The following is a 13,248-nucleotide window of genomic DNA, read 5'->3' as shown; positions in this document are numbered from 1 at the left end:
TGAAAATCCTTCAATTTATGTTCGTTAGAACACATGGTAAAAGCGAAAATCTCAGATGGCCTGTGAAAATAAAAAGCTGCCCTCCCACAACAGCTTCCCTCTCCTCTACCACATGTAAAATTATGACACATGATTGAAAAGAATATTCAAAGGACAATCGAGACAAGACTTCAGGGAGACATGAAATTCAGGAAAGTAAGTGGAGCGGTGACCAAACAACCCAAAGCATTGATGCATATTGGATTACAAATTTAAGACAAGAGTAAAAGATTGAAAACAGGAACATTCTGAACCATATCCAAAAGCATTTTCTTTACTAGTGATATACAGCCAAAAAGGACACCAGGTAAGAAGTCAAAATAAAACATAATTAAGAGACTTTTCAATGCTCGGGAAAGAGAGTGTAGTTTTCTATAGAGGTGTGGCCTCGAGCTGAAAGGCTCCTCGAATCTGCAATTAAATATGTGAAAAAGAGTACTTCTATTAAACTGAGGTAAAGTAGCACCTTGGAATCAGGAGAATGCACTCCCAATTATAATTGAAAGTGTTTATTATTGATTATTAAGTGATTAGTGGTCACATCAAAAGTCAGAGACAAGGTCTACTTGTATTACTTTATTTTGTGCACTTGAAATATACATATCTCTGAAACAAAGTTATCTTGAATATACTTTCATTAATTTGGGACCTTCTTGTACAACAGAAATTGAACAGGGATTTGAAATATTTCACTTTTATATTACTTTCATTTCTCGCACAAAGTTTGAATGTATTAAAAATACTTACCAAAAGTTGCAGTAAATAAACTAGGATATTATTTTGCATTACACCTTAATTAAATTATAATAAATCTTCAGAATGTACCAGTCACTGCAAGCACACAGAATTTTTGATGTTTCAAAATATACATAAACACCAAACCCTTGTCTTCAAGAAGTCATATGCAGTTTTCAAATTGTATTTTGCTTTGCAAGCAGCCCAGTATTCTACTAGTGATTTTTCTTTAGAGCACACATAGGCAGTGTATTAACCTTGAACGAAATTCCGAAGGACTACCTCCTTTTTACCGCACCACTCTTGCCAGCCTTATTGCCACTTCCAGATTTAGATTTGGAAGAGAAAAGACGAGTCATAAACTCAGAAACATCCGGTAACTCATGATTCGGGTTCAACATGTTCATGGACTGCTCCATCTCCTGGAATAGAAAATTACATCACATGCTGTAATAATGCTTCATTAAGTACAAGTAAACAAATTCAATAAGTGTTCAAGAATGCTGAATACATATGTGAGTTGAGTTTGGGACAGTAACTTGCACACCTCTGTCTCAAGATAACACAAATATTGTGAAATATTATTAAGGCACTTTCAGAGACAAATAAAAAACTAATAACAAAGATAGCAGGTAACCTTCTATTACTCCCAAGAACCAGCATGCAATTTAAAGAAATAAATTACATTTTCATGTTTATTGGTTCTTTTAACAATGCCTCATTTTTGTCCTTATATAGGACATCTACCATGAACCACAAGAATGAACGTTCTGATTCAAGGAAAGACAGATACCATGAGACCAAACAAAATAGATTTCATTTGGGAAATAGAGTATTTTTATTTAACCATGCTTCAATAAGTAACTGGCAGCACAAAACACATTAAATAGTTAAATTAGAATATAAACTAAAGCTAGGTGTGCAAGGAGCAAATGTCCAAATGGATCTTAAACACTTAACCTTGAAAAAACAATTTTAATAAAGTCTCTATACCAGCATTTTAATGTCTATTTGCTAAAAATCAACAATTATTCAGGTTTAACGTTCAAACTTTAAGAATCACATGGCCAAGAACTTTGGGCATCAGCAGGCATATTAGTCAAGACTTTCAACAACACATTACAAAATAAACAAATTGGGAAAAATAATATAGTCATATTTTCAAATTTACCCTTTTGCTGAGTAACACAAATTGTACAATTATACCCGATTGTACAAAGATTTACAAAATAGTTCTTGGAAAATCACAAGTGAATTTATCAACTAAATTAGCTAACAAAAGATTTTCTGATGAACATTGCCATGAATCCACTATTTCATATACACTTCAATCACATTGCATACCAATTATTCACCATCATTTGACAAGTGTCTAGTTATTTGCAATTTATCATTGACACATACTTTGTGGAATCCAGTACTAACCAGTTTTAACTTTGCTTACTCACCCGTCTCATTTCAGGATCATTAGTGTTGACCACTTTTGGCAACAAGAGGATGATCAACAAAGGAAGAACCATCATCATTACCTGTGGAGGTGCAACAAATACAAATTTTAAAAGGTTACTGTAAACGATGCTGCCATGAGCTTTCAGCACAATGTGAAGGAAATCATCAGGTACAACACTAACATTTAGTTTGAAATAACTTTATATAAAACTTTGTAAATGTCAAGGCAAGCACACTGCAGCAGAAAGATAGAAAAGGAAATTATCAAGGAATGGCAAGTGTATAATTTCGCTTTAGATTATTTCTTGTCTTACCAGTTCAACAAAAAAGTGGCCCTTGCCAAAACTATTCTAGTTGGATCTTTTGTGCTCTGATCAAAGAAAATGTAGGCATTTTCCACACCTAATCTGAGGAACTTGAAACTGTGTTTATTCTCTGAGGTTTAAGAAAAAAAAAACACAAGCCACTCTTCAAATAAAACTAACTTGAATCTAATCATACAGTTAAGAAAAAAAACCAAAACAGGTTATATATGTTATGGCACTTTGCCCTCACATAATTTATAAATCATTCCCCAAAAAATGTAGATAGGAATAGAATTCACTCACACATAATTTGTGTCAAAAATAGTAAATAAATCAACAGATTTTTTCAACTTTCCTTTCTTGACACGTGTAGATGACCTGGCTTAGCACATCTTCTAGGAACACACCCATCCCCTCCCACTAATTACGCATGGGTCACCTGACTAAGTATATATTTTTAAAATGCATATCATGGCAATCTGAAATAAAAACAGAAAATGCTGGAAATCCTCTTTCCAATTCGGTTTAAAGGTCTCACACTCAAAACAAGTGTTTCTCTTTCTCACGGATGTTGCCTGCTTCAGGAACACTCCTAAGCAGTACCTGATCTGTAATAGATGGAAGAATTGGGAAGGCAGTCGTGGAACACATAATTGGTTTGTTTTATAAAAAGCGTAGCCTGCAATTACTTTTGTAGAAAGAGATCTGGTTTATAAAATGGCCAATTAAAGTAGGTATGCACAGATGAAACCCTCCATTATTCTTCCTCAATTAGAATACAAATAAGACTTAAAAAAAGTAATTCCAGGACATTTAACAACACATTCTAAAAACAGTCGCTGCCTAGTATTTCAGAAAACAAAAAAATTAAAATAGTCAGTAGCATTCTTGGAGGGAAATGAACAGGTGGCTTTCGGGATCCCACTTCAGTCTGAAGGACTTCCTCCAGCAATTTGTTTTTGCTGCTCAAGATTTCAGAATCTGCAGACTTGTGTCTCTGTCTTAAAATGTTCCATTTAAATTATTTTTGACACATGGTCACTGTGTCATTGAAGACAAACTCAATTAACTGGTAAAGTAGCAACTTCCCATAAATAGCCCTGAACTAAATTACAGGTTACTTTGTCCCAACAATGTTGAGTGAAGCCCAATTATTTGTTGGGAAGCTTTCCCATCTTTTTCTTGAAAAGTATCCCAAGATCTTTGTCATCTAACTAGCAAAGCGAAGGATGTCTTGTTAAAAGTCACATGAACAAAATATGACCAACCCTACCTATTTGGATTTAAAGACATTTAATAACAGGTAATGCAATTCCAAATAAAATATTTTGACTATTTTCTCCTTCTGTTAATGTAAAGAGATTTGCATGATATTGTTCACTTACCATAGGATTCATGAGAAAGTCAGTCCAACCCCATGTTTCTCGTTTCATAAAGTACGGAGGAGGACCAGAAGATTTGATCTGAATTGGATAAGGCAGTCTAATGACTTCGGATGCCTTTAAATAATTCACCTGCCTTGCCCTGTTAAGAAAACAAATAATAAAGAACTACTTTCCTGTCTAAAAAGACTAACTATTTTCTTCACCTTCTTTTTCAGAATTGTTAGAATCTTTTAAAATACTGATTTTACTTTTTTGTGTACTGTGCCCTCCATAATGTTTGGGACAAAGACCCATCATTTATTTATTTGCCTCTGTACTCCACAATTTGAGATTTTTAAATAGAAAAAACCCACATGTGGTTAAAGTGCACATTGTCAGATTTTAATAAAGGCCATTTTTATACATTTTGGTTTTACCATGTAGAAATTACAGCAGTGTTTATACATTGTCCCCCCATTTCAGGGCACCATAATGTTTGGGACACAGCAATGTCATGTAAATGAAAGTACTCATGTTTAGTATTTTGTTGCATATTCTTTGCATGCAATGACTGCTTGAAGTCTGTGAATCATGGACATCACCAGTTGCTTCTCTGGTGATGCTCTGCCAGGCCTATATTGGAGCCATATTTAGCTTATGCTTGTTTTGACAATAGACAATAGGTGCAGGAGTAGGCCATTCGGCCCTTCGAGCCAGTACCACCATTCAATGTGATCATGGCTGATCATTTTCAATCAGTACCCCGCTCCTGCCTTCTCCCCATACCCCCTGACTCCGCTATCTTTAAGAGCTCTATCTAGCTCTCTCTTGAAAGCATCCAGAGAATTGGCCTCCACTGCCTTCTGAGGCAGAGAATTCTGGGGGCTAGTCTCGGGGGCTAGTCCCGTTCAGTTTTTCTCTTCAGCATATAAAAAGCATGCTCAATTGGGTTCAGATCAGGTGATTGACTTGGCCACTCAAGAATTGACCATTTTTTAGCTTTGAAAAACTCCTCTATTGCTTTAGCAGTATGTTCTAGATCATTGTCTTGCTGTAGAATGAACCGCTGGCCAATGAGTTTTGATAGGATGTGTCTATACGCTTCAGAATTCATTATGCTACTACCATCAGCAGTTGTATCATCAATGAAGATAAGTGAGCCAGTACCTTCAGCATCCATACATGCCCATGCCATACTATCCCCACCACCGTGTTTCACAGATGAGGTAGTATGCTTTGGATCTTGGGCAGTTCCTTCTCTCCTCCATACTTTGCTCTTGCCATCACTCTGATACAAGTTAATCCGCCTCATCTGTCCACAAGACCTTTTTCCAGAACTGTGGTTCCTCTTTTAAGTACCTCTTGGCAAACTGTAACCTGGCCATCCTATTTTTGCAGCTAACCAGTAGTTTGCATCTTGCAGCGTAGCCTCTGTATTTCTGTCCATGAAGTCTTCTGCGGACCGTGGTCATTGACAAATCCACACCTGACTCCTGAAAAGTGTTCCTGATCTGTTGGACAGGTGTTTGGGGATTTTTCTTTATTATAGTGAGAATTATTCTGTCATTAGCTGTGGAGGCATACCTTGGCCTGCCAATCCCTTTGTGATTAATAAGCTCACCAGTGCTCTCTTTCTTCTTAATGCTGTTCCAAACAGTTGATTTTGGTAAGCCTAAGGTTTGGCTGATGTCTCTAACTGTTCTATTCTTGTTTCTCAGTCACATAATAGCTTCTTTGACTTTCATTGGCACAACTTTGGTCCTCATGTTGATAAAAAGGAATAAAAGTTTCCAAAAGTGATAGAAAGGCTGGAGGAAAGACTGTGCTGAGAGCTCTCTTATACCTGCATTAAGGAGGCATTTAGACACACCTGAGCAATTACAAACACACCCATGAAGCCATGTGTCCCAAACATTATGGTGCCCTGAAATGGGGGGACTATGCATAAACACACAAATGTAATTTCTACACGGTGAAACCAAATTGTATAAAAATACCCTTTAATAAAATCTGACAATGTGCACTTTAATCACGTGGTTTTTTTCTATTACAAATCTCAAATTGTGAATTACAGAGGGAAATAAATAAATAATGGGTCTTTGTCCCAAACGTTATGGAGGGCACTGTGTAATATTGAACAACAAATGGCAATATACCCGGCAAAGGCTTTGAGCTATTTAAAAATAGACAGACTCAATCTCAACTAAATGCTTTAGGTTTGTTTTGAATCTTATGCACTACCCAGTATCAACAATATAAAGTGTTAAAAACCTATCAAAACACATTATATCATATTGCGACACCAAGGCAATCAAACTTTTACAAATTGGAGCATTCATACCTGATTTTACCTTTGGAGGTAATGTCAACTCTCACAGGTTCAAAACGGTATGCTGGTGAAACAACTTCCACGACATATGATCCAGAAGGGACATCATTCACAGTGAATGTTCCATCTGTTCTATAAAACAAATTATATTGTATGATATACCTAAACAATTAAACAGTATAATTTTGACAAGTTCCCAAATGTTATGACACTTTTACAAAGAGCAAAATATCTGTTTAATATTGAAGCCAATCACTGTACAACACAAGGGAAACATTGTTCTGAAGGGGAAGGTAACAACGGAGATATCATTGTTATGAGGAAATTTAAAGTGGTGTTCAAAGATTAAATTTTGAGCAAAAACTGAAGATTCTGTTTTATCACTGCTGAAAGGAGCCAACAGTAAAGGGAGCAAAGCGGACATTTGTTTCCAATTAAACAATGGTAATAAAATAAATGCCAACTAAAAAAAGGCAAGTCCTCATGCAGAGCATGGGCATTTCACACAGGTGGGAGGCAAATATCCTAGAATTCACGGTTGTACACTGCTGGGATCGAAAGACCATGGATTATTTATAGCTGATGGGCCAAGAGTGCACATATTCTTTCTAATAATATATTCCTTTATTCGTCCCCCACAGGGGAAATTTACAGTGTTACAGCAGCAAAGTGGATAGCAAGAGAGCAAGAGATCATTCATTATAAATAAAAGATACATAAATTGTTATCAGTTTTCTGTGTGTTCTTAGCTGTTATTGTTGACTCATCTACTGGGAGCAGTGCTGGTTGTGCAGTCTCACAGCAGCGGGAAGGAAGGACCTCCTCTATCTCTCCTTCACACACTTGGGGTGAAGGAGTCTGTCACTGAAGGAGCTACTCAGTGCAGTGACAGTGTCCTGCATGGGGTGGGAGTCGTTGTCCAGCAGCGATGTTAGTTTTGCCATCATCCTCCTCTCTCCCACCACCTGCACTGTCGAGGGGGCAACCCAGGATAGAGCTGGCCTCCCTGACCAGCTTGTCGAGTCTCTTCCTTTCCGCAACTGAGATGCTGCTGCTCCAGCAGACCACTCCATAGAAAATGGCCGATGCAACCACCGTGTTGTAGAAGATCCTTAGGAGTGCCCCCTGCACTCCAAAGGACCTGAGTCTCTTTAGCAGATAAAGTCTGCTCTTGCCCTTTCTGTATAGCGCATCGGTGTTTTCATATTTGCCATGTAGCTTTAGACCACAAATTTAATATTTGGAGTCATTTCTATACATCTTTCAATTTCATCAGATTCTTTCTGATGATAGAGAATTAATGTTTTTAATACCAGGAATATCACAGACATGTACATGTCACTTCACTCTCAGCCCCTTTGCTCATTAACAAGGTTTTTTTTAGTCATCTTAAATAAAAATACTCCAAAACAAAATATTAATGTAAAAAAAATTAAGCTCACTCCCAAGAGTTATTCTCTACATTACAGCCCAGAAATAAACATCATGAAAAGTACACAAGGGAATTCAAACAAGCAAACAACCTACAAATCAACAAGCTACCTGGAGTCAAATTGACACCTGAAGATACAGAGCCTAAATATCCCACGGAATTTTCAGCATGCCTCTGGCAAAATTTGACATCACAGCTTAAATAATTGTTAGGGCATTGATCAGAAAGATATGTTAAAGGGAAAAGAGAAATATTAAGAGTTAAAGTGGAAATTACAGTCCCCAAGTCAGATGAAGTTATAGACATCAATAGTGTCATAACTGGAGGATTTGCAAAATGCCAGAAAAATTAGAGCTGATATCTTAGAGGTCTGTAGGAGCAGAAAAGGCGATCAACGCTACTGGAGGGATTTGAAAACAAATAAACTTATAATCAAGCATGGGATCTGGAGCCATTGTTCCAGTGCTCCCTTTCCACTCATCCAGGCACGATTCCCGCATTCCTTTTGCACTCAGCTTGGTCCTGGTTTCCACGATCCCTTTCAGTTTACCTTGTTCATTTGAATATTGCCATTACTACATAATTTACTGAAAAAGCAAAGTAAAAGCATGCTGAGGAATGGTCAGCAATAACATAGTCGCCCTGAAAATCTGTCAGGCCGGCACCAAATTCCTGAGCATGCTGGATTGTTGGGTGTTTTATTGTAAACGAGAAGCCAGTCAGCAATGCATTGGAAAATTCTGGAATTAGAAATACAACCTCAAATGGGAGAAAACTGCCACAATTTAACACAATAGGTTTAGATACATAATTTAATAACAAATTATGTATCGAATACACCTCTCCCAATTTTGGTCTCTCAATTACTTGAGCAAATTTACTGTAGTTACATCAGCAAGCAATGTTCTGTCAAAATGGACAGTTTGGTTGCAATGAGGAAATCCTTCCGGTGGCTTGGTGGCATCTCACGCTGACCATCCAAGTCCAGGATCTAATTTCTGGTTGTATTGAGTTTCACAAGGTTTAATTTGGGAAGCAATAATTAAACTCTGGATTCCACACCCTCTCCAGAGTGATGATCTCGGCCCACCCCAGTGTAGTGTCAATTGGCAAACCATTACAAATCAGATCTTTTGGATTGGTATGGAACCAAGACATTATTCTCGAAGGTGAATGCAAGCCGTCTGATGGCAGACCCAGATCCCACTCTCCTGCCTATAGTTATACCTCAAACAGTATCAGTAAATCAGATAAGGACACTATTGCATTGTTCTTTGTGGGAGCCTACTCTAGATAATTAGGCACTAGCGATTGCAACATTGTAACACCAAAATAAAACTACGTAAAAGGCCATTATGAGTTTCAAAGCTCCATTTCCACATACGTTTTTTACATTCGAAAAATGAGAAACAAATGCAATGGCTTTAATTTAAGAAAAACTATAGCACTTCCTCCACCACCACCACGTCCCGTCCGCTGCACAAACCGGCTGTTTCCCGTTTATGTCAAGCCCACAACCTTTGAGCCACGGGCAGATGGAGGGCCTAGGACCCTACCTCTCAGGAATCCTGCTTGACAGGTTAACCTGCGGCTGGACTGTGGTTCCGACCACCCCCAAGCCCTTCTCTCTCTCCATACTTCCAGCCACTTAGCCCCGGGGCAAGCTGTAACCACAGACTCCGTCCCCAACATTGGTGGGCCAGCCCTCTCCCCTCCTCCCTGGGGACTACTGATTCATAAATTCTAGGAGCAGAATTAGGCCATTTGGCCCATCAAGTCCACTCCGCCATTCAATCATGGCTGGTCTATCTTTCCCTCAACCGGTCTCCTGCCTTCATCCCATAGCCCCTGACACCTTTACTCATCAAGAATCCGTCAATCTCCGCCTTTAAAATATCCACTGACTTGGCCTCCACAGCTGTCTGTGGCAATGAATTCCACAGGAGTTGAGGAAGCCATTGGGCGCCTCTCCCCTCCACAGACCCTAAGATGGGCCCTGATGCCAACCTTTTCTCACCCGTCCGCCAAGGCCGCCCACCCCGCCCCACGTACCTCTCCCTGGCCTCCCCCTGCCCCGTATCTCCCTCCCCCCATCCCCACCCCCACATCCCCAGTCCCCGGCAGTTACTTGAAGAAGCCGACGTGTTCCTCTCCCTCCACCAACACCCTGGCCGTGTAGATCCAGTCCTGCGGCTTGAATCCCGGCACCACCGCCCGGCCCTCGATCTTAAACCTCTCCCCGCCGGCGACCTCGGCCTCGAAGCCAGCGCACAGCCAGCAGCGAGCCGCCAACAGCAGACACGGCAGGAGCTGAGAGCAGTAGCGAGAACCTCCTCCTTGTCGTCGTCCTCGCTCCGCCGCCGCCATCATGACGCCTCTGGTGAGCAAACGCGCGCAGCCGCACTGTCGCCCTCAGCTCTGACCCCGACCAGCTGTCAATCAGCCCAGGGGAGATGGTTGAGGAGTCAATAGTTTGTCATGTGTCCCAGATAGGACGATGAAATTCATACTTGCAGCAGCACAACAGAATATGTAAACATTGTACACTGTAAACAATATAATAAATGAGGAAAAGCGAGTTCAGTGTGTGCAAACTGCTTACTAAAGTCAACTGTATTAAAAACTGGAAAGCAAACGCCGATGTGGAAGGCATTCTGATGATCCCAGAGAAGCAAAGTTAATCCACCTCTTGCATTAAATGTCACTTGATTTCAAATGTTTTGTCATATGTCCCAAAACAGAATGAAATCAGTCTGAAGGGTCTCTACGCGAATCGTCACCCATTCCTTCTCTCCAGAGATGCTGCCTGTCCCCCCGTTACTCCAGCATTTTGTATCTACCTTCGATCTAAACCAGCATCTACAGTTCTTTCCGACACAACGAAATTCTTACATGCAGCAGCACAACAGAAATGTTAACAGATCACTCTGTAAAACCCAAACTATTTTTTAAAAGTTCAGTATATATATTAAAAAAGAAAAATACATAGACAAAAGTGTGCAAGGTGGTAGATAATTCCACAGGTTTATCATCCGCTCCCTCAAGTGAAGAAAATTAACCCTCTTTTCCAATATAATTGGTGTTTTTTTTGCCAGGAGCTCGATACTCAATCAGCTAGGAGAAATGTCTCGCTTCCATTCTGTGTAGCTGTCATAATTTCACATCATATTGCAGTTCCACTATAGTGAAATATACTTTAGTTCCACTAAACGTGTGAACTTTTGCTGCATTCCCATTAATATCAGGTATATCCCTTTTAAAATAAGGAGAGCAAAACTGCACACAGTATTCCAGGTGTGGTCTGACCAAAGCCCTGTGTAAATGCAGCAAGGTCTTTGCTCTTGTACTCAAAAACTCTTGCTCTGGAGCCTAATATATTTATTTGCCTTCATATTTACTTGCTGTGCCTGCATATTTACTTTCAGTAATTGGTACACAGAACATCCAAGTCTTTTTTTATATCGTCTTTCTTTTATTTGTAGCATAAAAACAGGCTCGTCGACACACCAAATCCACACTGACCATCAATCACCCATGTACACTTGTTTTGTTATCCCACTTTCTCGTCCATTCCCGACACACTAGGGGAAATTTACAGAGGACAACTATCTTACAAATTTGCACATCTTTGGATGTGGGAGAAAACCAGAGCACCTAGAGGAAACCCACGAGCCACAGGGAGAACGTGCCAACTCCACAGACAGCACCTGAGGCTAGAATTGAACCCAGTCTCTGGCACTGTGAGGCAGCAGGTCTACCGGCTGCATCACTGTGCCACCCCAAGTCTTCGCAACTTAACATCATTTAAATAATAGGGCACCTCTTGTTTTTCCTAGGAAAGTGGATAACTTCACATTTCAGGACTTCGGGAAGAGGGGTGGAGTGCATGCCCGTCTGTATCAATGGTGAAATGCAGATGGTCAAGAACTTCAAGTTGCTATGTTTAATATCACCAATAATTTGTCATGGTCCAACCACAGTGGCATTACGACTAAGGAAGCATACCACTGCCCCATCTTCCTTAGAAGGCTAAGGAAATTCGGCAGGTTTTGGATTACTCATACCAATTTCTGCAAATGCAACACAAATAGCTTCCTATCTCTGTGCATCAGTTTAGCATGGCAACTGCTCAGCCCAAGTCCATAATAAATTAGAGACAGTTGTGCAACTCCATCTATACTTCACATTGCCTCAGGAAAACAGCCAACATAAAGGCCCCCGTTCTCTTGTTGGGCAGAAGATACAAAGGCTTAAAACCATACACCAGATTCCAGGACCATTTCTTTTCTGCTGTTATCAAATGCTTCAAATGGACCCGTCGTATGCCAAAGATGAATTTCTGCTCAACCTCTTCATAAAATTGCACATCGAGAATCACGAAGGTGGAATCAAGAACCAATCAGCAGTTCTGATAAAAGGTCATCCAACAATGTTCATTGTTTGGCTCTTCACATACAGCATTAAGCTAAGCAGGTACTTGGTGCGGGCAAGTACAATATTACCCAGTTCATTTTGTAGCAAACAGCTGGTTATCTGTGATATTCATGATTGGCTTCCATCTGTGGTCTGCATTCAGTTGTTTCCAGTATTCAGCAGCCAATTTTAGCAGGAAATATTTAACCCACCTCAATCTATAACCATCTTTTAATCCATTTCTTATTTTTTTAATTGTGTAAGTGCAGACAGCAAATCAGAATTTTAATGTCAATGCTCAGCCAAATAACAGGTTGTTATCATTTTACCTGGCCTTTAGCATTTGGTGGCTTTTCATTTTCACCGTACTACAGCTGGCAAAGCTGCTGCCTCAGTGCCAGATATCCAGGTTCAATTCTGACCGTGATAGATTTTCATTGACTCCAGCCCAGCTGTTTCAAATTTTAAATCGTCATTTATTGTCCCTCTACCACACCCTACCTCCAAGGAGTCTTCCAACTCTGGGTAGGTGCCAGATGTTCCTATCTCTACCACCAGCCTCCTGCACATTTCTGTTTTTAGTTGTTTCATCATTCGTTATACATTCAACTTGCCTGCCCCCCTAGATCTGGAATTCAGCCCTCAACCCTTCTTTTCTTTTAGTCAGAATCGTGCAGCATTGAAGCAGGCCATCTGCAGTGACCAGTGGGCAACCCCATCTTCCAGCACTTGGCCTGTAGCCTTCTATGCCAAAATGATTAAAGCACTTGCCTAGACATTTAAATGCTTTCAGCACCAGTTTATACCACTCATCAGCAGTTCATTCCTGCTTACTCACCATTCTCTGCCTGAAATATGATTGAGGGTATCTATTTACAGAAATATGATTGAGGGTATTCATTTATTGAGTTCACTTCATTGAGGTCAAACCTCAACGAAACTTACAGAATCAAGGGATATGGGGGAAAAAGCAGGAACAGGGTACTGATTCTGGATGATCAGCCATGATCAAATTGAATGGCAGTGCTGGCTCCAAGGACCAAATGGCCTACTCCTGAACCTACTTTATGTTTCTATGTAACACTAATTGGGGCACGTCAGTAATAGGGAAAGGAGACTGTTGGAAGGGAGCAGAGCACGAGACACCATAATCGGAGGAACAGCAAGATCTTATTGGGTTGT

General features: G+C 40.0%; 1 protein-coding gene across 1 annotated transcript; it reads right to left on the bottom strand.

The window, feature by feature from the left end:
- Nucleotides 1-590: 590 nt before the first annotated feature.
- emc7b (ER membrane protein complex subunit 7b) lies at nt 591-10,059 on the bottom strand. The gene is made up of 5 exons (XM_078407126.1): nt 9,782-10,059; nt 6,234-6,353; nt 3,914-4,052; nt 2,223-2,303; nt 591-1,196 (listed from the first exon to the last, which is right to left on the bottom strand). The coding sequence occupies exons 1-5, from the start codon at nt 10,021-10,023 to the stop codon at nt 1,053-1,055; spliced, it is 726 nt and encodes a 241-aa protein (XP_078263252.1). The 5' UTR covers nt 10,024-10,059; the 3' UTR covers nt 591-1,052.
- Nucleotides 10,060-13,248: the final 3,189 nt, after the last annotated feature.

The sequence above is a fragment of the Rhinoraja longicauda genome, chromosome 10, assembly GCF_053455715.1.
Source record: "Rhinoraja longicauda isolate Sanriku21f chromosome 10, sRhiLon1.1, whole genome shotgun sequence".
Lineage (NCBI taxonomy): Eukaryota > Metazoa > Chordata > Chondrichthyes > Rajiformes > Arhynchobatidae > Rhinoraja > Rhinoraja longicauda.
This window is presented reverse-complemented; position numbering and strand designations above follow the sequence as displayed.